This window comes from Centropristis striata, chromosome 2 (genome assembly GCF_030273125.1).
Source record: "Centropristis striata isolate RG_2023a ecotype Rhode Island chromosome 2, C.striata_1.0, whole genome shotgun sequence".
NCBI lineage: Eukaryota > Metazoa > Chordata > Actinopteri > Perciformes > Serranidae > Centropristis > Centropristis striata.
In genome coordinates, this window is record NC_081518.1 from 3016552 (window position 1) to 3040996 (window position 24445).

The 24445-nt window shown below is 35.7% G+C and overlaps 1 protein-coding gene across 3 annotated transcripts in view; it reads left to right on the forward strand.

Moving 5' to 3' along the window:
* Positions 1–14671, forward strand: part of cgnl1 (cingulin-like 1) — a 70595-nt gene extending 55924 nt beyond the window's left edge. For 2 of the 3 annotated variants that reach the window (XM_059359002.1, XM_059358995.1), the window contains exons 13-19: positions 1903–2064; positions 3699–3788; positions 9781–9864; positions 10644–10768; positions 11465–11573; positions 11693–11856; positions 12865–14671. In XM_059359002.1, coding sequence (XP_059214985.1) covers positions 1903–2064; positions 3699–3788; positions 9781–9864; positions 10644–10768; positions 11465–11573; positions 11693–11856; positions 12865–13015 — 885 coding nt within the window. In that variant the 3' untranslated portion in view covers positions 13016–14671. The remainder of the gene's footprint in view (positions 1–1902; positions 2065–3698; positions 3789–9780; positions 9865–10643; positions 10769–11464; positions 11574–11692; positions 11857–12864) is intronic. The other variant, XM_059359011.1, reaches the window with a different exon arrangement.
* Positions 14672–24445: the final 9774 nt, after the last annotated feature.

The following is a 24445-nucleotide window of genomic DNA, read 5'->3' on the forward strand; positions in this document are numbered from 1 at the left end:
GGTGAGACACAAGGGCACATGATGAATTTTTATTGTCTTAGCAATAAGCAATGGGGGCAATTTTCCAGCTGTGGGGGGCAACGCTGCTGAATGAACAGCAGGGGAAACTGTGGCTGGATTCATTAGTCACTCAGGGGAACCAGGTGATGTTTCCCTAAGCAGCAACTAAACTGTTGCTCAACGCTGCTAAAGAAACTAACAACAAGGAGTGAGACGACATAATGAACTCCAGAGGCTCCACGATGTGATTTTATACTGATACTTGAGTCACGATACGATATTATTCCATCAATCCATCCATCCATTCTTGTCCGCTTATCCGGGGCCGTGTCGCGGGGGCAGCAGGCTAAGCAGGGAATTCCATGTGCCCCTCTCCCCTAGGGATGGGTACCGAATTCGGTACTTTTATAGGTACCGACCGAATTCCGTCGGTACTACCGAGTACCGATTCATGTAAAATCAAACGGTACCATGTTTCGGTACCTAAACGGCGTTAACTTTAATTTATTTTTTAAAATGTATTTACCTCCTCGTCTGGTCCTGTCTGCTCACCGCGGCCGCTAACTGCTGCCCTCTTCCACCGCGGAACAGAGACCAACAGCCGGCTCTAGGTCTTCTAGCCGCCAGCTACTATCTCTCCAATGTCTCTACCCGGGCTTGGCCTTCGTCTGCCTCCAGATTAGACCTTCCTTACTCCGTTTGCTCTCTCCAATCATCCGTAGACTTTTCATTAGCAGCTAGTAGCTAGCTGCTGCATCTATGGTCCTCCGCTAATACTCCGCTCTTCAACTCAGGAATATTACCTGCCACTTAACTCCAAACTGCCTCGCTGAAATTAAATCCCTCGGACTCCTGCGTCATCCTCGATATGTGCACAGAGCAGCCCGACTCAACTTTGTTTATTCCATCATGCTATGCCCACAATACTGTCTGACCGGTGCTGCGCCGCACAGCTACGACGTCATCACAACAAATCACACGTGCACTTGCAACTTTTTTTTTTTCTCCTCCGTGCTTTGCCACCTGAGAGCGCTCCTCTGCATTCTTTGATAACACTGCAACCTTCATGTTACAAAATGTACGTTCACTCAACAATAAAGCACTGCTCATCCTGGATTTTATATTGTTTTGATATATTTTTTAAAGTTTATATTTTGAGAAATAAATATGTTACGCAAAAGTACCGAAAATTGGTACCGTTGAGTACCGGTACCGTATCGATTCAAATGTGAAAGGTACCCATCCCTACTCTCCCCAGCCACAATGCAATTTTTTATTTTTAGGGCCACGGGGCAATTTATCAATCCCTGTTCAAAGACCATGATCATTTTTGGAGAAATTCTGAGATTATAATGGGTGTATATTGCACGGAATGTTCGTGTCAGAGTGTGTGACATCATTGCCAGAGTGTAGAGGGAGAGAAATAACTGTCAAAAAATAAATTTGAAAACTGCGCTCCAGGCCGCAAATTCCACTCTACAGAAATAATTTATACATAGAAACGTAGGAAAATTAGTCTTCTCCCTCACAATCCTCTGGTAAAGCTGTCAGAGTTATAGTTTGGGCGTAGGACGCACAGATGCGCCACCAACACGCACCAACAGCCTCAATGGCTCCCATATTAAAAACGCAGGAAGATTTCTGAAAAACGGAGATGTAACTGTTTTTTTAGATCTCTCTAACAAAGCTATTTTTTCAAAAATTGCAATATATCGCAATACTATACTGTATCGATATTTTCCCCACCTGTATTGAACAGGGAGATGGATTCAAAATGTATTTGTTACCATGCAGCCCTACTAGTCCAGAACCACTGATCAGGACAATAAAATGTGTTCAGGTGTTGATGTTGATGTTCAGGTGTTGATGTTGAGGTGTTGATGTTGTTGCGTTGTGTTCCAGTTGTCCCGGCGGGAGGAGGAGCTGCGTCAGTGCCAGAGGGAACGAGACGAGGCAGAGCTGAAGGAGAAGACGCTGCAGAAAAAGGTTTCTGACCTGGAGACGGAGGCGGAGACGAAGAACCTCGCTAAAGACGACAAAGCTCGACACGTCAAAATCATGGAGGTACAGAATGACTGAGACTTTCTTTATTGTCATTGCACAAAAACACAACAGTGAATCTGGCAGCGAAATATCGTTGCTTGGCAACCGGAGTACACAGAACACAGAACTGGTCAGCAGTACCTGTTAATAAATACATACTGTGGACTGTAACAATATATATTATATATATATATGTGTGTACATGAATTATTGCAGCCTCAAAGTTGGCAGCAGAGTCTGAATTTTTGCACATTTGATTAATTACACTTTACAAGCAGGGTTATTTGGTGTTAAGCATAAAACCACTAATACAGGTTTTATCATTAGTATTAAGGCTGTCAGGAGTCACTGTTCACTGTGAGTTTGGGACAGTGGAAACAAATCAAATGTTTAAAGATTATTAATATTTAGAAAAGACTAATGTGCAATTGTCAAAGACAGACAAATCCTCCTGCTGAGATCTGAGATGGCAACTTTGGGAAATGATTTCCATTATAAGAATAAAATAAAGAACATTTCAAACACTGTTTGAACACTGAACAAACTCTTCCCCACATGTCACATGAGGCCAATCAGCTGTTTATTGCTTCAGTAATTGTTTTATCCGCTTCTGCTTTTGCATCTAAAATGTTGCTTGAAAGCAGCAAAGATAAGGAGTTTGTTTCTTCCTTGTTCCAGTTATTGATGCCACTGAATAGGGCTGGGCGATATGGACCAAAAGTCATATCCAGATATATATTTAGGCTGAATATCGATATACAATATATATCCTGATATTTTTATCACAAAGTGAGAGCAAATGTTCAGTCAAAGTCAAATATGACATGTCACAAGTAGTTTTATTGAAACTGTTTATTTAAGTGAATATAAATACTGTATGACAATAGGAGAACCTTTTTTTAAAATGAAAGCTCCATAAAGTGCACATTTAAATAAAAAAAACATCTTAAATAAAAATAGTCTATGAAATAAAATAGGCCAATCTTTTTCTGAAGTAAATATATTTATATGAGAAAAGAATAACGAGCATTACAAAATAACTAAATATGACAAACCCTAGTAAGGGCAGCATTTATATAGAAAGAAAGAAAGAAAGAAAGAAAAATAATTGAACTTTATAGATATATGTGATATGGTCTAATTCCATATCACATTAAAAAATATTTCAATATATTTTTTATATCGATATATCGCCCAACCCTACACTGATCCATTTTTGCAGCAATTGGCTGCCAAACAGTTGCAAGAAAAAGTGTGTGAACCCTTTGAAATTATCTAGATTTCTGCATTAATTTGTCGTAAAATGTGATCTGATCTGCATCTAAGTCAAAGTACAGACAAACACAATGTGCTTGAACTATAAATTAAAGATTAAAGAAAGAAAAATAATTGAACTATATCGATATATGCAATATGGTCATTAAAAAATATATCGATGTATCTTTTATATCAATATATCGCCCAGCCCTACCACTGAATGTACGTTAGGATGAAAGTGTTTTTTACAAATACATAAACCGTCACAGCCCTAATAAGTAGACACTGCTGAAGGCTCATCATTTAATACAATCATACTCTTTAGTTAAACCTTTAGTTGTAATAATTATTTGTAATAATTTAACTGACCAAACGGATGGAACAACTTGGTTTTGCAGGACCGGATCGCTCAGCTGGAGATGGACCTGGACGAGGAGCGTCAGAGTGGAGACCAGCTGATGGACCGGATAGACCGAGGAAGAGAGCAGGTACACACACACACACACACACACACACACACACACACACACACATTCTTGTACTTCTATCTTTGTGAGGACCCTCATTGGAACAGTGAATTCCCTTGCAAGTTTATAATAGTTTTGGATTTTTCATTAGTTTTAGTTTTAATTTCGTTGTGAATTTTTGTTTTCAAATTCAGTTAGTTTTAATGAGTTTTTAGAGTGAGTTTGCTAGTTTTAGTTTTAATTTCGTTGTGAATTTTTGTTTTCAAATTCAGTTAGTTTTAATGAGTTTTTAGAGTGAGTTTGCTAGTTTTAGTTTTAATTTCGTTGTGAATTTTTGTTTTCAAATTCAGTTAGTTTTAATGAGTTTTTAGAGTGAGTTTGCTAGTTTTAGTTTAGAATTTATTTTAAATTTTGCCTTTATTTCCTTTGCCTTATCCGTCTTCATTATGTATGAAAAAAAGACGAATACGAAGGACATTTTCACTATAACTTTAGTTTGTTTTGTGACCACCTAATATAGTTTCAGTTAATTATCATTTTTTGTAACCTTTAACCTTTAAAACAAAGTCTCAAAAAATCTCAAAAAAGCCTTTAAAGAAGTGAGGACCGGCCGAAATGTCCTCACTTTGCAAAAATGTTCTTACTCTGTTGTTGGGCCTCACTATGTAGGAAGTACAAGAACACGCACACACACACACACACACTCAACAAAATGTCATTATCAGGTCTCTCATGTGTCAGTGACCTGCTGTCCATGTTTGCTTTGTCTTCCACCTCTAACATCATGACCCCAACCACTAATCTCTGTACAGAACAAAGAAAATCTCCACAAAACAATTTCTGGTCTAAACATATATTATGTTTGGAAGCGTTAATATGATTATAACATGATATATTATATGTATGTTGCTGGGTTATATCGGTGCATGTGCTCTCTCTCAGGTGTATTTTTGTGTCTCTCCATATAATGTCCACTCTGCAGCATTCCCAGTTTATTCCTGGTCTGGGTGAAGTGGACGGGTTATTGCTTTGTAAGATGATCTTGCATAATCATTGAGGTTGGCGTGCGGCCAGCGTGGCCTAAGAGTCGCCTCTCCAATTTTCATGCATCAGTCACAAAAGACCTCTCTTAATGCGCCGCGCAAGCCAAAATATGCGAGCTGCCAAATGTCTCAAGTTTTCAGGTTGCGGAGTTCATCTGGAGAACAAATCCAGCTCTTGTGCTTGGAGTCAGTTTTTATATGCTCGCAAGCAAATGTTCCAGTTTTCCTTCCTCCCTGATAAAGCTGCTGACGGAGGCTCGGTGGAGTAAGATGTAGATAAAGTATGTGTACTTTAAAGAGTGTTGTTTGCTGGTGGGAGAGTGCTTACTAATCACAGGGAGGATGTTGATTCTGGGCTTTTTGAAATAACACTGCTTTACTGCAACCCTGCTGGTTTTCTGTGAATGTGCATGACTCGTGGTCAGAGTTTCATCATGAGACTTTTGACTTGATATTAAATGTAGAAACTCAGAGATGGAGGCCTGTACGGCTCGGCTACACTGTAAAAAATGTGTTAAAAACCAGATAAAAACAGTAAATCTGAGGGAAATGATCTTGCTGCATGGACAGATAATTTACCTTGACAAGATTTCTTAAATTAAGGTTATTAAATCTAGAAATAAGCATGTTGAACACTTAAAATAATAAATTCACTTTTAAAACAAGATAAATTATCCAACACTTCTAAATCTAAAGTGTTTTTTTATCCTGTCAGTGCACTCTGCTCGGGCCAGTTCATCGCTGCTTGCAGCTTTAATTTTATCCCTTTGTACATTTTTTGTCTTTCTTGGTCATTTTGTGACCAAAAGAAGATGTAAAGGAGACAAAAGACAAAAGAGAGACACAAAAAAAAGACCAAAAGAAGAATCAAAAAGACATAAAATGACCAGAAAAGAAGCAAAAGACGTAAAATCACATAAAAGAAATAAAAAGACAAAAAAAATCACCAAAAAAGACAAAAAAAGACAAAGAAAAAGACAAAAAGACATAAAATGACCAGAAAAGAAGCAAAAGACGTAAAATCACATAAAAGAAATAAAAAGACAAAAAAAATCACCAAAAAAGACACAAAAAGACCAAAAAAAGACACAAAAAAGACACAAAAAGACTAAAAAAAGACACAAAATGACCAAAAAAGGACAAAAGACGTAAAATCACAAAAAAGACAATTAAAAAAAAAAATCTTTGTTAGAACCAAATAATCATCAGGTCACTCTGCTCGGGCCAGTTCATCACTGCTGGCAGCTTTAATTTATCTTGTTTTAAGAGTTAATTTCTTATTTTAAGTGTTCAACATGCTTATTCCTAGATTTAATAATCTTAATTTAAGAAATCTTGTCAAGGTAAATTATCTGTCCATGCAGCAAGATCATTTCCCTCAGATTTAGTGTTTTTATCTGGTTTTTAGACCTTTTTTACAGTGAACAGGCTCCTCTCAGTCTGGAAATGACACAGATTTAAAGGTTGGGACCAAAATGTTTAATTAATGTGCGTAGCGACATCAAGAGAGGCTTAGTGTGGTCGAGGAGAGTATTTAAAATCTCCTTTAAATGGTTTCCCTTTTTAAAAAAAAATTCCTGGCAGCGAGAAAAAGAGTGGCGTTGGTTCAGCATGAGGCTGAGGACGGTTGTCAAGGCAGCAACCAGCTTTGTGCAGTCACACACACACACACACACACACACACACACTGGTGTGTGTGTTAATGCACTGCAAAAAAGGTCTAAAAACCAGATAAAAACAGTAAATCTGAGGGAAATGATCTTGCTGCATGGACAGATAATTTACCTTGACAGATTTCTTAAATTAAGATTATTAAATCTAGAAATAAGCATGTTGAACGCATAAAATAAGAAATAAACTCTTAAAACAAGATAAATTAAAGCTGCAAGCAGTGATGAACTGGCCGAGCAGAGTGACCTGATGATTATTTGTTTCTTACCAAGATTTTTTTTTAAATTATCTTTTTTTGTGATTTTACATCTTTTGCTTCTTTTTTAGTTATTTTATCTTCTTATCTTTTTGTGTCTGTTTTTGTGTCTTTTTTGGTCTTTTTGTGTCTTTTTTTTGGTGATTTTTTAAAATCTTTTTATGTCTTTTTTGTGTCTTTTTTGGTCTTTTTGTGTCTTTTTTTTGGTGATTTTTTAAAATCTTTTTATGTCTTTTTTGTGATTTTACGTCTTTTGCTTTCTTTTTTGGTCATTTTATGTCATTTTGTGTCTTTATTTTTTGGTCTTTTTTGTCTTTCTTTGTCTTTTTGTGTCTCTTTACATCTTCTTTTGGTCACAAAATGACCAAAAAAGACAAAAAAATGTACAAAGTGATAAAATTAAAAGCTGCAAGCAGCAATGAACTGGCCCAAGCAGAGTGACCTGATGATTATTTGATTCTTTCTTACCAAGATAAAAAAAAACTTTAGATTTAGTAGTGTTAGATAATTAATCTTGTTTTAAGAGGTAACTTCTTATTTTAAGTGTTCAACATGCTTATTTCTATATTTAACAATCTTAATTTAATAAATCTTGTCAAGGTAAATTATCTGTCCATGCAGCAAGATCATTTCCCTTGGACTTAGTGTTTTTATCTGGTTTTTAGACACACCTTTATTACAGTGTGTCTGTGGGCAGGAGAGGGGGATGTATGGCTATGGGATGGAGGAGGAGGAGGAGGAGGAGGAGGTGCAGCAGGAAGAACACCTGCGTCTCTCCTGGCACCAGGTGCTCCTCTCCTGTCTAAATGAGAGTAATCTCCCCTCTCCTCTCCTGCCGTCTCTCACAAAGCAGATTAGTTTGGCTCTGTGTTCCAGTCTGCTGATTCAGCTCCCTGCAGCCCTGAGCTGGCTGCACCAGTTCTAGAGGCCATCGTTCATCACAGCAGCACACTGTCACACGCTAATTGGCATAAAATATCACCAATTCTAAGCTCCCCTCACAAAGAAAGAACCATCACCGCTCTATCGATTACTTTTCATCCCCCTTTTCTTGTGAAGCGGCCGATCTCTGAGCAAACTGACTTCATTTCTTCTCCACTCAGTGGATCTGTGAGGACACCAGATTAGTGTTGGAGCACAAGTTCAACATGTTGCCTTTATACGCTTATTCACTTCCTTTTTTCTTTTTTTATGCTCTTTTTATTGGTTTTTCAATTTTATAAGCACAAACGGAAACAATTCAGACAACAAAGCACAAAAAACAAAAGAAGTCCCGCCCCAAACTAACAAAGTGATGCGCTGTATGTTTCTATTTTAACATAAAATAAGAAAAAGACGACAGGAGACAGGTAAATAAAGAGCACATGCATAAAAATAAATGAAAGGGCAGACAGTCCTCATCTTCCAGGGACAAATGAAGAGTTCTAGTTTCTGTAAAAAGGAATATAATGGTTCCCAAATCCTCCAGAACTTGTCCGATTTGTGATTAAAGTCATGAGTCAACTTTTCGAGAGGAATAAGAGCAGAAATCTGTGATATCCACCTGTCAGCTTATTCACTTTCTAACAGAGTTGTATGAGAAGATCTATTCTGCCCTACTAAGTCTAACTGCAGTAGCTACATTTGTGGTCAAAATTGAGTTATAACTAAAATAAAACTCCGTGATGTCTGTTTTATCTTGTGACAAAGTTTTAGATTTCAATGTTGCTTTATTTCAGAGGAATAATTATAAAATCAGGGTTCGTACGGGTGCTTGAAATCCTTGAAAATGCTTTAATTTTAAAGTTGAATTTCAAGGTTTGAAAAGTGCTTTGATTTTGGATAGAGTGCTTGTAAATACTTGATATTCTTCCTGTATTTCTCTTGCAATCTGACTATAGATAACCGCATTTTCAACGGAAAAAACTATATAAACTGAATAGCCTAGCCTATCTGAAATGAAGACCCCTTTTAGTATCGAAGTACTCATCTAAAACATGACATTTACAACCGTAGAAAGGTCCTGGAAAAGCTTGAAAATGGACCTTGAAAGTCCTTAAAAAGTGCTTGAATTTCACCACTGAAAAAGTGTACAAACCCTGTAAAAAAAAACAACACAAAATCCAACTCACAACCAGGCAGTAATTGCACTTACCACTGTCTGCTTTGGATATATATATACTAATTAAACATAAAAATAATAGAAATTATAAGTTTATTTGAAAGGGAAATTAAGGGAAATGATTATCTAGATAGTGATGAAGTTAAAAAGTGAGATAAAGACTAAAATATAACATTACTTTATAATATTAAGTCTAAAATACACAACACTTTTAAATACATTTATAACAAAATCAATATGAAAATGTTTATTCACTGAAAACAAAATATAAAAGCTGAAAGAAGATAACAACATTATAGTTACTGTCTCTGGTTTTGCTGTAAAAGGTTCTAATAGAATGATAAACAGAGAGCAGGAACTATAAACATTATAGTTCCTGCTTGTAACAGGCGTGTATCTATAAACCTAAACCAGATCACATATTGCACTTTGAGATTTCCTGTAATGTAAAGTGCATAATAAAATGTATTATTATTATTATTATTATTATTATATTATGAGACACGCTGCCTGTCTTCAGAGCTACAGTGAAGAAAAACACATCGTCAGTTTGTCTTCTTATAATATGCAAACATAATCTAACCGTTGCCAAGTTAGAGTGAAACTACCATCTCCTGTACAGTCTGGAAGCCTGCAGCTATATTTTCCTAACAGAAACTACTGTCTACTACTGATTGAAGTATGTTTTACTACTATAACGCTGCGTCACTGAGAGCAAACAGGAAGATTTTAACAAAAAGTGGAATGCAGCCGAACAAGAAAGTCCAGCTGAGTAATTAAAGTGAAGCTCCTCTCAGCGCTAACGCTCCTATTGTTTAGCGTTTTGAGTCACTGAGCGCCGTGCTGCAGGTTTCTGCTAGACAGGCTACCTGATAATAATAATAATAATAATTGTCCTGAGAGTGTGTGGGAGCAGCGATGACAGTGTCTGGACTCTGACAGGTGGAGCAGATGAGGAATGAACTCCTGCAGGAGAGAGCTAGCAGACAGGACCTGGAGTGTGACAAGATGGCTCTGGAGAGACAGGTACACACTCTGGTACACACTCTGGTACACACTCTGGTACACACTCTGGTACACACTCTGTCTGCAGGAAACTACTACACACACTGTGTTCCCGGTCAATATCACTGTAAGGTGCCTTTGGTGTCCTCACCATGAAGATGGAGCAAAAATAATGAGTTATAACTGAAATAAAACTCTTTGATGTCTGTTTTTTATCTTGTGACAAAGTTTTAGATTGCAATTTTGCTTTATTTCAGAGAAATAATCATATAAAAACCACAAAATCCAACTCAAAACCAAGCAGTAATTGCACTTATCACGGTCTTTTTGTGTCTTTTTTTTGGCGATTATTAAATCTTTTTATGTCTTTTTTGTGATTTTACGTCTTTTGCTTCTTTTTTGGTCATTGTATGTCTTTTTGTATCTTTTTGTGTCTTTTTTTGGTCTTTTTTGTGTGTCATTTTGTGTCTTTTTTTTTTTTTTTTTTTGTCTTTTTGTGTCTTTTTGGTGATTTTGCCTATAGTTCTGCCTATAGTTACTTTATTAAAAAAAGTGTGGGAGCTTGACCAACATGCATTTCTAACAGCATAACCTAAATGGAAAATCAGAACTTTTTTTTTTTAAATGGGGAAGTCTCAAAGGCATCTTATGTTGATATCGACTCACAACACAGCACCGACTCATTTCATTCATACGTCTCTTCATTTATTTCATTAGATTCTGTCCATTCCCATAATGTCCAACTGGTGGTTTTATAGCTGATATTAAGGTGTAACATCTCTACTTTATGACTCCTGTAGACCAAAGACCTGAAGGGCAGAGTGGCTCATTTAGAGGGATCCCACAAGTCCAACAAAGAGGGCCTGGTAGCCCAGCTGGAGGGCCGCATCCAGGAGCTGGAGGAGCGTCTGGAGGGGGAGGAGAGGTGAGAGGAAGAGGAGGAGGAGGAGAGCTGGACTGAAGAGTAGAGAGCTTCATTAAAAGCTGAGTTTAGACTTTAGACACTGATGGATTTAGGCTCCAGCCCTGCAGCGTTTAAAGGAGAACCAGATCACAGCTAGAAATAGATGATATAGTGATAGTGATATATCAATATAAAAGGTACACTGCAAAAAAGGTGTGTCTAAAATCAAGATAAAACAGTAAATCTGAGGGAAATGATCTTGCTGCATGGACAGATAATTTACCTTGACAAGATTTCTTAAATTAAGATTATTAAATCTAGAAATAAGCATGTTGAACACTTAAGATAAGAAATTAACTCTTTAAAACCAGATAAATTAAAGCTGCAAGCAGTGATGAACTGGCCCGAGCAGAGTGACCTGATGATTATTTGTTTCTTACCAAGATAAAAAAAAACAACTTTAGATTTAGAAGTGTGAGATAATTTATCTTGTTAGAGTCTACAGGCTCCTCTCAGTCTGGAACTGACACAAACTGCAAAAAAGGGTTGTTAGAGTCCTAAAAAAATGTTTATTTATTTATTTTTTACTTTGTAGAGCATTTTATAACCTTATTTTGAAAAGGGCTGAATAAGTAGTTTATTATCATTATTATTATTATTATTATTATTATTATTATTATTAGTGAGTCCAGTGTTGTGATGCGTTGTGTGTTTCAGGGAGCGAGCCAACCTGCAGCTGGTGAACCGTCGGCTGGAGAGGAAGGTGAAGGAGATGATGATGCAGGGTGAGGAAGAGCAGAACTCTCTGCAGGACCAGAAGGACCAGGTACAGAAACACTCAGTAAACAGGACTCACTACCACTGTGGATGTCTTTAACAGCCATATAGGTAATATATCTGTTAGTCTCTGATGAACCCTTTTTAACCCCGTGTGTGCTCCTGCAGCTGAACCTGCGTCTGAAGGCTCTGAAGCGTCAGATGGACGAGGCTGAGGAGGAGATCGACCGACTGGAGCACAGCAAGAAGAAGCTGCAGAGAGACCTGGACGAGCAGCAGGAGGCCAACGAGCAGCTGGGGAGCCAGCTGAAGGCTCTCAGGTCTGAGATCAGGTACATAATAAACACCATATCAACAAACAAACAAGCTCTCAGGTCTGAGATCAGGTACATAATAAACACTATCAACAAACAAACAAGCTCTCAGGTCTGAGATCAGGTACATAATAAACACACAATCAACAAACAAACAAGCTCTCAGGTCTGAGATCAGGTACATAATAAACACATTATCAACAAACAAACAAACAAGCTCTCAGGTCTGAGATCAGGTACATAATAAACACTATCAACAAACAAACAAGCTCTCAGGTCTGAGATCAGGTGAATAATATCTGACTGTCCATAGACGTAAGTAAGTCGTCTGCTTTGACTGTGATCCAGTGTAGCCTTGTATTTCTTCATTGTGTTGAATAGTGAAGACAAGAATAATAGAAATTATAGGTTTATTTAAGGGGAAATGATTATCTAGATAGTGATTAAGTTAAAAAAAAGTGAGATAAATTATACTAAATATAGACTAAAATATAACATTTCTTTATAATAAGTCTAAAAAACACTTAAATACACTTCTAACAAAATCAATTTGAAAATATTTATTCACTGAAAACTAAATATAAAAGCTAAAAGAAGACAACAACATTATAGTTACTGCTCTCTTGTTTGAACAAAAAATAGGTAAGAATTGTTCCGTCGTTCATCGTTATAAATTGATCATTTAAATATTAATTTGACACAGGGGCCACAGCAGGGGCCACGGGCTTCTTGGCAGGGGCAGTGGCCCCTGGAGGCCCCTGTGTAGAACCGCCACTGCTGACATCAGGTTAACTGGCTACAATGCGCTGTGTAAAACACTCTAAAAAGTGCCGGTCAGAGCTGCTCTGATTTTTTTTTTCTTTTAAATAAAAGCCTCCTTCAAATAATAGCCTGCCCCTATTATTAGCCGGTTCCCAAACGGATTTTTTATTAATAGAAGCCCCGGCTACTATTTGAGGAAATACAGTTCTACCCAGACCCTGTGAGTGTTGTTCTCTGGTTGTAATGTCTCCGTGTCTCCTCCAGGCGTAAGAGCAGCTCCGCTCCTCTCCTCAACACTCTGGAGGACGACGACGACGACGACGTCAGCACCGACGGAGAGACGTACTTCAGCTCGTCTCTGGGCTACAAACGCTCGTCCAGCCAGGACGACATCCTCCACACCTTCAACCTGTAAACAACGTAAACAAACGCACACGCTGCTGCTTTATATGGAGTCCGGCGGCTCGGGACCAGATTCTAGAATAAAGGGGACACGTCGGAAAAGAACACCAAGTTTTTCCACATGCTCTCTATCACTGCTAGGGTTGTCACCATACTAAAATGTTCAACTCGATACCGAAAATATCTGGGGGGAAAAAAGCAGCTTTTTCCCCACTTTTTTCTTGTAAATCCGCAACTTTTTTCGCGCAGATTTGCCACTTTAAATCTCTTAAATCTGCAACTTTTTTTATTGCAGATTTGCCAATTTAATCTAGTAAATTTGCAACTTTTTTCTCGAAATAAAACCTGAAGTTACCAAATATAGTTATTTGCCTGATAAAGGGTTAAATGATTCCTTGACCCAGAAAATGTAGATTTTGACACCAAGATTGACCTTCTGAGTGGCTTGGAAGATATATTGTTTCTCATAGACTTTATATGGGTGCCATCTCTGATCCACAATCTTGATTAAGTGGCCCCTACTAAAAAATTGAAACCTATAGTGATAGAGAGCATGTGGGAAAAATGTGGTGCTTTTGTCTGACGTGTCCCCTTTATTTAGCTCAGCTGCCTGACTAAGTAATGCATTTATTTATATATATATATTTGGACCAAACAGCTGGAGACGTGTGCTTTTCTAAACTACTGTGTGATGATATTTCACTGAAACATCTGTGTGATTTTCTCTCCACGTCCAATAAACTCACTCAGTATTATTCGAGCAGCTCCGAGATTCTCAGATGAAAAGATAAAAGTTGTGATGTTTTTAGCGTGTCCCCTATAAAATTTAATGTAAATACTGTTCAATCAGGTAATCTTACATTCCCGCGTTAAGTCTTGTGTAAATGTGTCGGTGGATTTTCTCCTGTTACCAGGCGGATTATGTGATTATTATTCTAGCTTTAGTAAACTTGAACGCACTCTTTAATGCACTGTAAAAAACAACGCAACCAGTACTGCCTTTGTGAACAATACGAGGTTATAAATCCTCTTTTTTTTTTTTATGCCTATCAAATATTTTTAAATTTACATACAGTATCTGAATATTAATTTTTGTATCATTCAGTTAAATAAAATATATTTACCTTTTTTTTCTTTTTTTTTTTTTTTAAATGAATGAAGATGAAATCCGAGTATATGAAGTGAGGAGGATGTTTTTATTTTTATTTATTCACAGTTGAATAAAAACACAATAAGTGGCTCACTGAGGGCTTTAGGGAACAGTTAATGAGGGACTTTGTACACATCCATTTTTATACAGTTTTATATGGTTTGATACAAATAATAGATCCATGAAAATATTATCAACAGGTTGTTTTTTTTTTTTTTTTTGCAATTTTATCACAAAGATTGCTCCAAATATTCTCAGTATTGCTTTGACATAAACTGGAAAAGGCTGTTGCTTGCAATCATGTGACTTTAATTAACTTTATTTTCTGAGATTATTGATTCTGAATCAGACTTTTTTTGCAGAACAAAGACACACATATCATAATATCATAACGGTTTCATCTCTGGAGACGTTTTTATACTGGAAACACTTTGATTTAACTTCAGTCTCTGGTGGTTTATCGTCTCTTTCTGTGTTTGACTCGTGCTTCTGTGCACATGAAGCCTTGGACGTTTCCTCTCGTTGTTTTCCTGAATGAGGGAATTTCTTGCGATGAGATGAATATTAATGTTTGGCGACACTGTGATGATTTGCACTCTGTTTGTTCTGCCTGTGGAGGAGAGAGATGGAGACAGAAAGCTGCCACTACCTCTCTACACGTTTATATGTTCATAAATCCTGCTGAGACTAAAATAAAGTTACTTCCAGTTACTCTCACGTTTTTTTTCCGTGTTGAATCATTCCTGGTGGTTGTTTTTTCATGATCCCTTTCAGACACGTTTTAACCCTTTGGAGTTTTTTGGGGCTATTGTGTCTGTTTAAACCACTTAAAAATCTTTACCATGACGTGTTGGTATCATTGTTTTCAGCACAACCTCACCTATATGACCTGAGAATTATTTTTTTCATTTTGACTTACTGGATCAACATTTTGAACACAAAAAACACCAAAGAAAATACAAAAAACACATTAAACACACAAAATGACAAAAATGTTTTTTGTCATTTTGTGTTTTTTTATGTGTTTTTTGTATTTTCTTTTGTGTTTCTTGTGTTCAAAATGTACAAAAACACAAAGAAATTACAAAGAACCCAGATAAAAGCAAAAATCACACAAAAAACAGTAAACACAAAAGATTGCATTAAAATTGCTAAATGCACACTGCAAAATTATAAAAATCTCTGCAAAAAAAGTAAAATCATGTTACTACACTTGGTCGAGGTGTTTTTTTTTACCTTTACTGAAAAAGAGTTGATGCATTAAATTGGACATGGAAACTTGTGGAAAAGCCAAAACTTTAGAGTTCAGCTGACAGACTAAAGACTAAAATAAAGTTACTTCCAGTTACACTCACATAAGTTTTTTTACCGTGTTAAATCATTTCTGGTGGTTGTTTTTTAACATTTGATTTTCAATCCAGTTTATTTGTCAGACTCATGTCCAGAAGCCACGCAGGACAGGACACATAAAAACAAACAAAACAAGACAAGCAAACAAACAAGAAGAAAAACAAATACAGGAGTTAAAATACATACAGACATTTGAGCCAGTGTCCTCTCTGTAGTCTGGATGTGAACCTGGAGCAGCTCACTAAGGGATCTGAGACCAGGATCCTGTTGGTGGACTCATCCAGATGTTGCATGAACTTAAAACATCACATTTCTTAAAAGTGCTTTCAGTGTGCTATAATAATAATAATAATAATACATTTTATTTGGAAGGCGCCTTTCTTGGCACTCAAGGACACTGTACAAAAAGATAGAAAAAGAACGGGAAGGAAGTGTCTCAATTTTCATAATAAAATAAGTAAACAACCACTTTCAAATCATCCAGTATTTATTTACCAACATCTATTCCCAGCAACAAATGTATTGAATTGATAGAAACATCACAGAGGAAGACAAGACACAAACAAGAATCAAGAATCTAGAATCTTTTAATATTACAATAAGTAAAATATTTTAATATTACAGTAAAATTATATTAGCACTGTTGATTTCATGTTTAAGGTTGACATTTTATTCCATTTTTTTACTGTATAAATAGAAAGTTTTCCATCAAAAGAAACGCTGTTCTGCCATATAATTGACCAGAATAACTCTATAAGTTTAACTCTTATAAGTATAACTCTAGAATACTTTATAAATGCTGCATAAATTAAAGATTTTACCATTAAATATTACAGTATATTTCTGTTAGAGATTTGGTGTTTAGTACATTTAACAGTTAGAAAAAGTATTTTTACCAAAATTAAATGCTAAAATTACAGTGGCGGCTATATTCCAGTATATTTTTGTTACAAACACAGTGCCAGTGTATTTTACAGTGGAGTTATTTTCTGCAAGAATCTAGAATCAAGTAGCATTTTGGTCCTCAGCTCATTTCAAACAGAAATCACCATCACCTCTAAATTATTTTTTGAACAAAGGCTCCGATGGACAGTTTAACATATAAGAGAGAGATAATCAGATATTTTTCTTGTGCCCACTCTGCCCCGGGCCCTTTAGAGGTTGTGGGTCTCTGGGGAATTGCCCAGTTGCCCATATTGTTAATCCAGCCCTGGTAGAAGTAGAATCTTTCTCTCTGAAATCTCTGGCAGTAGAAGTGTGATGTGATCAGTCTGGTTGTGACCTCTGACCTCTGATCAAATCTCTGCTGGGTCACAGCAGCTGTGTCAATAGCGTCTCTTTATCTGTGATTTGGTGCTCAGTGGGTCGGAGTTTCTCCTGCTGCAACATATGAAACATATGAAACATTCGACTCCTGATCACCTTCCAGAGAGCTCTGACCTCCTTCAGTCTCTGGAGGAGAAACAGATTGTAGTGGAGCAGCTGAAAGTGTATTTATAATTGATTTAGGTCACATTGTAGAACTGTTATTAAGAGTAGGGCTGGGCGATATGGACCAAAAGTCATATGCCGATATATTTAGGATGAATATATCCTGATATTTTTATCACTAAGTGACCACAAAATTATCAAAAAAGACACAAAATGACCAAAAAAAGACACAAAATTACCAATTAAGACACAAAATGACCAAAAAAAGACACAAAATTACCAAAAAAGACACAAAATTACCAAAAAAGACACAAAATTACCAAAAAAAAGACACAAAATCACCAAAAAAGACACAAAATGACTAAAAAAAGACACAAAATGACAAAAAAAAGACACAAAATGACCAATAAAGACACTAAATGACCAAAAAAGACACAAAATGACCAAAAAAAAAAGACACAAAATGACCAAAAATGACACAAAATGACCAATTAAGACACAAAATGACCAAAAAAAGACACAAAATGACCAAAAAAGACACAAAATGACCAAATAAAGACACAAAATGACCAATAAAGACACAAAATGACCCAAAAAAAGACACAAAATGACCAATAAAGACACAAAATGACCAATAAAGACACAAAATGACCGAAAAAAGACATAAAATGACAAAAAAAAGACACAAAATGACCAAAAACGACACAAAATGACAAAAAAAAGACACAAAATGACCCAAAAAAACACAAAATGACAAATAAAGACACAAAATGACCAAAAAAAGACACAAAATTACGAAAAAAGACACAAAATGACATGAAAAGAATTAAAAAATGGACTAAATACCCCTATAAGACTCCATAGAGTTAAAAAGTGTCGATCTGTGTCAGAATATCTGCATGAATCTACTTTGATTTCATGTTAAAATAATAAAACTGGCTGCAGACTCCCCAGACTGAGAACTCTCCTTCCCCTCTCTGGAGGAGCTGAATGGACTCTGAGCTGCTGACTATTGTTGGCAGGCCGCGACCTTCATTTGTTGCTTTTCTGTGTGGAACAAACAAATGAAGGTTTGGAGTGCAACTCTATTATCTCCTCTGCTTTGTGTCAGGCCAAGCAGTAAACTAACAGGCTGCAGGCTTAAGAGGGGAAAGTTGTGTCTGCTTAACAAGGTGATCATTCCTCAGATTCCTTCATGTGCTTCAGTGACTCCAGCCAGAGAGACTGCTGGGAAATAAAGAGAGAGAGAGAGAGAGAGAGAGAGAGAGAGAGAGAGAGAGAGAGAGATGTTCTGTGTGGGAGGTTTTTAATGTAAAGCTGCTCGTTTTCACACGGAGATTTCTATTTCACAGTTCTAAACAGGAAACATTCAAGTTTAACAAGTCTTACAGGGAGCCAGGAGCAGCTCTGCTGGTTCACTGGAGGTGGACAGAAAAAACAAAAACAAAAAAAAAACCAGCTTGTTTGTTTATGTTTAATGCCACAGTCCCATGCTGCCCCCTAGTGGTGAGGATGATCCCAGGTTCAGAGTTTCTGAGTAACACAGACTCTTTATTGATCCCATATGCAGCAGCTTATAAATAACAAACATATCAGGAATCAGTTTTTCAGGAAAAGGAAAATTACGCCTAGAGGAAAATTTGTATGGTCCTCCTTTATTGGTCATTTTGTGTCTTTTTTTGGTCATTTTTTGGTCGTTTTCTGTCTTTTTTTGGTCATTTTTTTGTCTTTTTTAGTCCTTTATTGATCCCATATGCAGCAGCTTATACAAACAAACATATAAGGAATATTTTTTTCAGGAAAAGGAAAATTACACCTAGAGGAAAATTTGTATGGTCCTCCTTTTTTGGTCATTTTGTGTCTTTTTTTTGGTCGTTTTGTGTCTTTTTTAGTCCTTTATTGATCCTATATGCAGCAGCTTATACAAATAACAAATGGAATCAGTTTTTCAGGAAAAGGAAAATTAGAGGAAAATCTGTATGGTCCTCCTTTTTTTCTGACATTAACTTGAAAGCAACACGGCTCCTTCCACATAAATTTGCTATCTCCAATAAAATGAAAGAAGTTCAATATAAAATTATACATAACATTTATAACAACCCCACTAACAAATGTCTGTCAGAATTGTCAGTATTGATGTTAACTGTGTATTTTGTAATGCTGAAGTGGAAACAATCAGGCACCTTTTTTGCGGGTTTTGCAAATTTTAAGTTGATTAAAAAGTAAAAAAAATAATAATACAGATAAAAATATCAACAAATACAAATGCAGATTTTTCACCAGGCTGACATAGACAGTGACTTACAGTTCAGCAAAAGGGAATCAAAGAGGCAATAGAAAATCATAAATAAACTGAAATAAATAAATAGGAATTTAATAGGGCATTTTATCTGAGCATTATTTTGTATGTAAACGAAGGAGAATCTGTACAATTGAGAGTTCTGTTAACTTTATGGAATTTTGGGCTATTTTGTCCATGTTTGAATCCTTTTCATCCTGCCTGTATTCACCACTTAAAACATGTTTAAATGCCATGTTGGTATATATTTTTTTCAGCACAACCTCACCTATATGACCTAATAATAATTTATTTTATTCTGACTTACTGGATCAACACTTTGAACCAAAAAGAAACAAAGAAAAAACAAAATAAATGTGATCTTGTGATTGTGTGTGATCCTGTCATCAACTCTGGTTTTTCTTCTAGTGGGACTCTATTTTATTTGTGTCTTGTGAGTTTAGCATAACACTTTTGGTCATTTTGTGTCTTTTTTTTTTTTTTTTTTAGTAATTTTGTGTCTTTGTAAGTAATTTTGTGTCTTTTTTGTGTCTATTTTTGTCCTTTAGTCCAACATAAAATGTGATTTTGAAACTTTGTTTTCTTTTCAAAACACTATCATGCTCAATAAAGAATTTTAAATGTTGAGAATGTGAACAAAGGTGTCAAATCTACCATATAAGAGGGTTCCATCCAGTTCTATCATTTGATACTAAATCTATTTGAGCTTGTCTCCAGTTTTACTTGGTATATCATCATCAAACTGAAACTGGCCTCATGGAGTTTACAGCCAGAACTTTAGAGGTAAATTTACAGTAGGGCTCCACGCTGCTTTGTTTTCTAGTCTGGATGGAGTCAACAAGTCTGGATTATTTGGAGCTTTTTCGAAAATGTATTAATTAATTCAGTGTAAGGTATCCCTGTTTCTAGTATTAATAATGAAGCTGTCCACAGTAACTGGTGTCTGTGGGAGTGGAGGCTGGTTTCTATCAGCAGCGAGCTGTCAGACCTCTGCAGACCCTCAGGGACATTAAGAGAGAAGTCTCCCACTCTAACAACATACGTAACCCCCAAACACTCCAGCCTCCAGGATGAATGTCTCGCTATGAGACGTCTGTGACTGATTATTATGTGTTCAGATTCAAGCTACGTGTCCTTTTTGTCTGTTCAGAGACTTTTACATTCTCTGGTCTGACCTATTTCTGATATATTTGACCTATTTTCAATTCTTATTTTTAGATCACGCAAAGTTTTATTGAGTTTAGATCAGGGGTCTCAAACTCAAATTATCTGGGGGCCATTGGAGGCAGAATCAGAATGACCAAAAAAAGACACAAAATTACTCTAAAAAGATACAAAATGACAGGAAAAAAACTAAATTACTTTAAAAAGACACAAAATGATAAAAAAAAAAGACACAAAATTACGATTAAAAAAAGACACAAAATGACAAAAAGATACAAAATTACAAAAAAAAAGCAACAAAATGACCAAAAAAGACATAAAATGACAGAAAAAACTAAATTACTTTAAAAAGACAGAAAATGACAAAAAAGTCACAAAATTACTAAAAAAAAGAGGCAAAGTTACAAAAAAGACACAGAATTACCAAAAAAAAGACACAAAATTATTTTAAAAAGATACAAAATTATTAAAAAAGACACAAAATTATTTAAAAAGACACACAATTATTAAAAAAGACACAAAATGACTAAAAAAGAAACAAAATGACAAAAAAAGACACAGAATTACCAAAAAAAGACACAAAATGACCCAAAAAGACACAAAATTACAGAAAAAAACTAAATTACTTTAAAAAGAAACAAAATGACCAAAAAATACACAGAATTACCAAAAAAGACACAAAATGACCCAAACAATTTAATTAAAGGGACCTTCCACACACAACACGGTAAAGTGCCATTCATATAAAATTCACATTAAACTTTCATATCAAGGTGGGGGCCACAAAATATCGTCACGAGGGCCACAACAGGCCCGCGGGCCGCGAGTTTGAGACCCATGTTTTAGATGTTGCATAACAGCAGTGACAGACTCAGGTTTGTTCTCTGACAGCGAGGTAAACATCCAGCGGACGCCTCAGGTGAAGGATTCCTCCGTTCAGCAGGAATAACCTGCTGAGGACTCACTGTCATGTGTCACTCTGTTGGTATTCAACAGACAGTTTACAGTCGTATTGTTGTTTCAGTCAGTGGAGGAAAATTAAAAACACACAGAAAGTTTCCGGTCAGAGTTAACCCTTTGAATCCCAATGAGATGTCTTTGAAAGGTCGTCAAAAAATATGTTTTTTCATAGGAAGAAACTGTAAAAACAAACATTATCGTTGGAATTTGAACTCTCAGACAGTCGTTGAGCGGATCATCCAAGGTTAAAATTGTGATATTTCTGTCAAAATCACTTTATTCTACATGTCTCATTTAAAAAGTTGCCACAAATAAACTGTTTCTAATAACTACATCCTGTTAAAAACATTAAATTCTGCTCCTCAGAGACACTGTGAAGACATTCACTGAAAATCTGTTTACACAGAGCAGAGAGGAGAGGACAGGAGAGAGATATTGTTTTAGGACAGGCTTGAAAAACATGTTTTTATACAAATTTTTTGCCTTCTATCTACGTGAGAAAAGTTCTTTATTTATTTTAAAAGCTAAATTAATTGCACAAGTTTCCTTAAATATGATGATACACGAACAGAACAGTTATTACTTTATAGTTAAAGAAAAATAAAAAGCCCCATTAATCTACTTTAACCCTCCTGTTATATTGCGGCACAAACTCATTTCAAAGTTTAAAAGTATTTTTTTCATAAAAAGAAAAAATATATAAATGTAAAATGTAATTCCAAAAAAATCAACATCATGTAAAACCATTGTATTTTATATGTAGGTCTTTCCAATGTACATTAAAAAAAGTTTTAACGTGCATTTTTAATGAAAAACGAGTGAATTCTCCTCATTGAACCTGATCTGTTAGAGGTAAAGACCACCACAGCGCTAAATATTGATTGAAATGTTTAGTAATGGAGTTATTATGAAATATAAACAATGTTTATTGGGAATTTTTAGACACTTTTGGATAATTAAACATGCCCTGAAAAGCTAAAACAACTGCACAAGTTTCCTTAAATATGCCTCAAGACAGAACTCCACTATTTGTGACCCTAGAATCAATGGGAGCTGCAGGTTGGGTTGTTTTCTAGAGTTTCCTCATGTTAGTGAAGACAGATCAGCTTAGTGAGCGGCTGGTTTCATCAGAGTGAACTTCGTCTGTCAGCAGCTCTAACGGCTCTTCTCTCTGTCAAGCAATCATTAAAACACCAGTCAGGCTGAATTCCTCTGCTGCAGGATGCTGAACAGACAACAGCTATTGTTGTTGGTTTCAACAGTGAAATCCTGCACAAGCAGCTTGTTGCCATGCAGAGAGAAGATCAGACTCCAACAATAAACACACACACAAACTGGTTTTAATGGCCTTTAATGGGGACCTTTCTGCCCTTCAGGGGCCGAGTGTCTGAACTTTGGCTACATTTCTAAAATAGAAAATAAAAAAAAACACCCTTGCCAAAAGAAAAGGTTTTACGGTTAAAAACTGCTAAACCATGACAGTAAAATACAAAATGAATGGGTTAATTCAGTTTCAGTAACAATGAAACACCGTAATGTAATATATCAGCCAAAACAGTATTTTTTACAGTTAAAAAAAAATAAAATTACATTACTCCACTGTAAAATACACTGGCACCGTGTTTGTAGCAAAAACAATACTGTAATATATATAAAAGCCATAATTTTTGCATTTATTGGTTGTAAAAATACTTTTTCTCACTGTTAAATGTACTAAACACCATATCTCTAACAAAAATATATTGCAATATTTAATGGTAAAATCTTTAATTTATGCAGCATTTATAAAGTATTTTCTTGTCAGTTATATGGCAGAACAGCGTTTCTTTTGATGGAAAAACTTTTTTTTTTTTTACGGTAAAATATGGAATAAAATGGCAATCTTAAACATGAAATCAACAGTGCTGATATAATTTTACCGTAATATTAGAAAAAGTTGCACTGTATTTATTACGGTAAAATTCTGGCAACCACAGCTGCTGGTTTTTCACCGTAAAAACAACAGTTTTTTTTGTTTTTTTTTACAGTGTATGCCATATGCATGAATGTATTTTTTTCCACAACAAACATTAGTCTCAAGCAAACAGAAGAGATGTTTTTTTGCCATATTTAGCGTCTAGCTGCTCTCTCTGCAGCTCACAGAGTGATGTGAGTTGTTCTAACGCTGCATTCACATCAAATCAGGCGAAAAAACGCCAGTCATCCCGTTCATTTAATGTGGCGGAGGGCTTTAGCTGCAGCAGACGGCAGGATTACTGGAACACAAAACACAGCAGCAGCCTGAACGTTACAGCACGCTGCAGACTCTGGAAAACAACAAAAAATGCCAAAAATCACCAAACGGTTTTAACCTGTTACTGTTCAAAGAGCTTTTTGGTGATTGTGGGCAATGGATGTTTAGGGGGAGATAGCAGGTCAACAATAAATGACACATAGAAGATTAATTTGAGATGAAGCTCAGAACTGTGTTTCAATTTTTTCTGGTCAAAAATATCTAATTATATTTTTTGGGGGGGGTTATTTTGTCGGTTTTTGACTCCTTTTCATTCTGCCTGTATATAAACCACTTAAAAATCTTTACCATGACGTGTTGGTATCATTGTTTTCAGCACAACCTCACCTATATCACCTGATTATTATTTTTTTTCATTTTGACTTACTGGATCAACATTTTGAACACAAAAAACTCAAAAGAAAATATAAAAAACACATTAAAAAACCCACACAAAATTACAAAAAAAACACATCAAAAACAAACATTTTTTTTTTACAAAAAAAAACACACAAAGAACTTACAAAGAACACAGATAAAAACAGAAAATACAAAAAAAAAAACAATCAGACAAGATGGAGTTAATAAAAAATACAATAATAATAGTAAAATAAATAAATAAATAAAAAAAATTAAATAAAATAAAAAAATAAAATAAAATTAAATTAAATTAAATATGGAAAATGAATAAAAATAGTCAGAAAAACCCTCCAGAATATAACATCAATAAAAACTTTGGTCATTTCGGAGATTTGTCATGTCACGCAAAGTTTTTTAATTCTGTTGAGCACTTTCATCTCATGTCTATTCTTGTCGT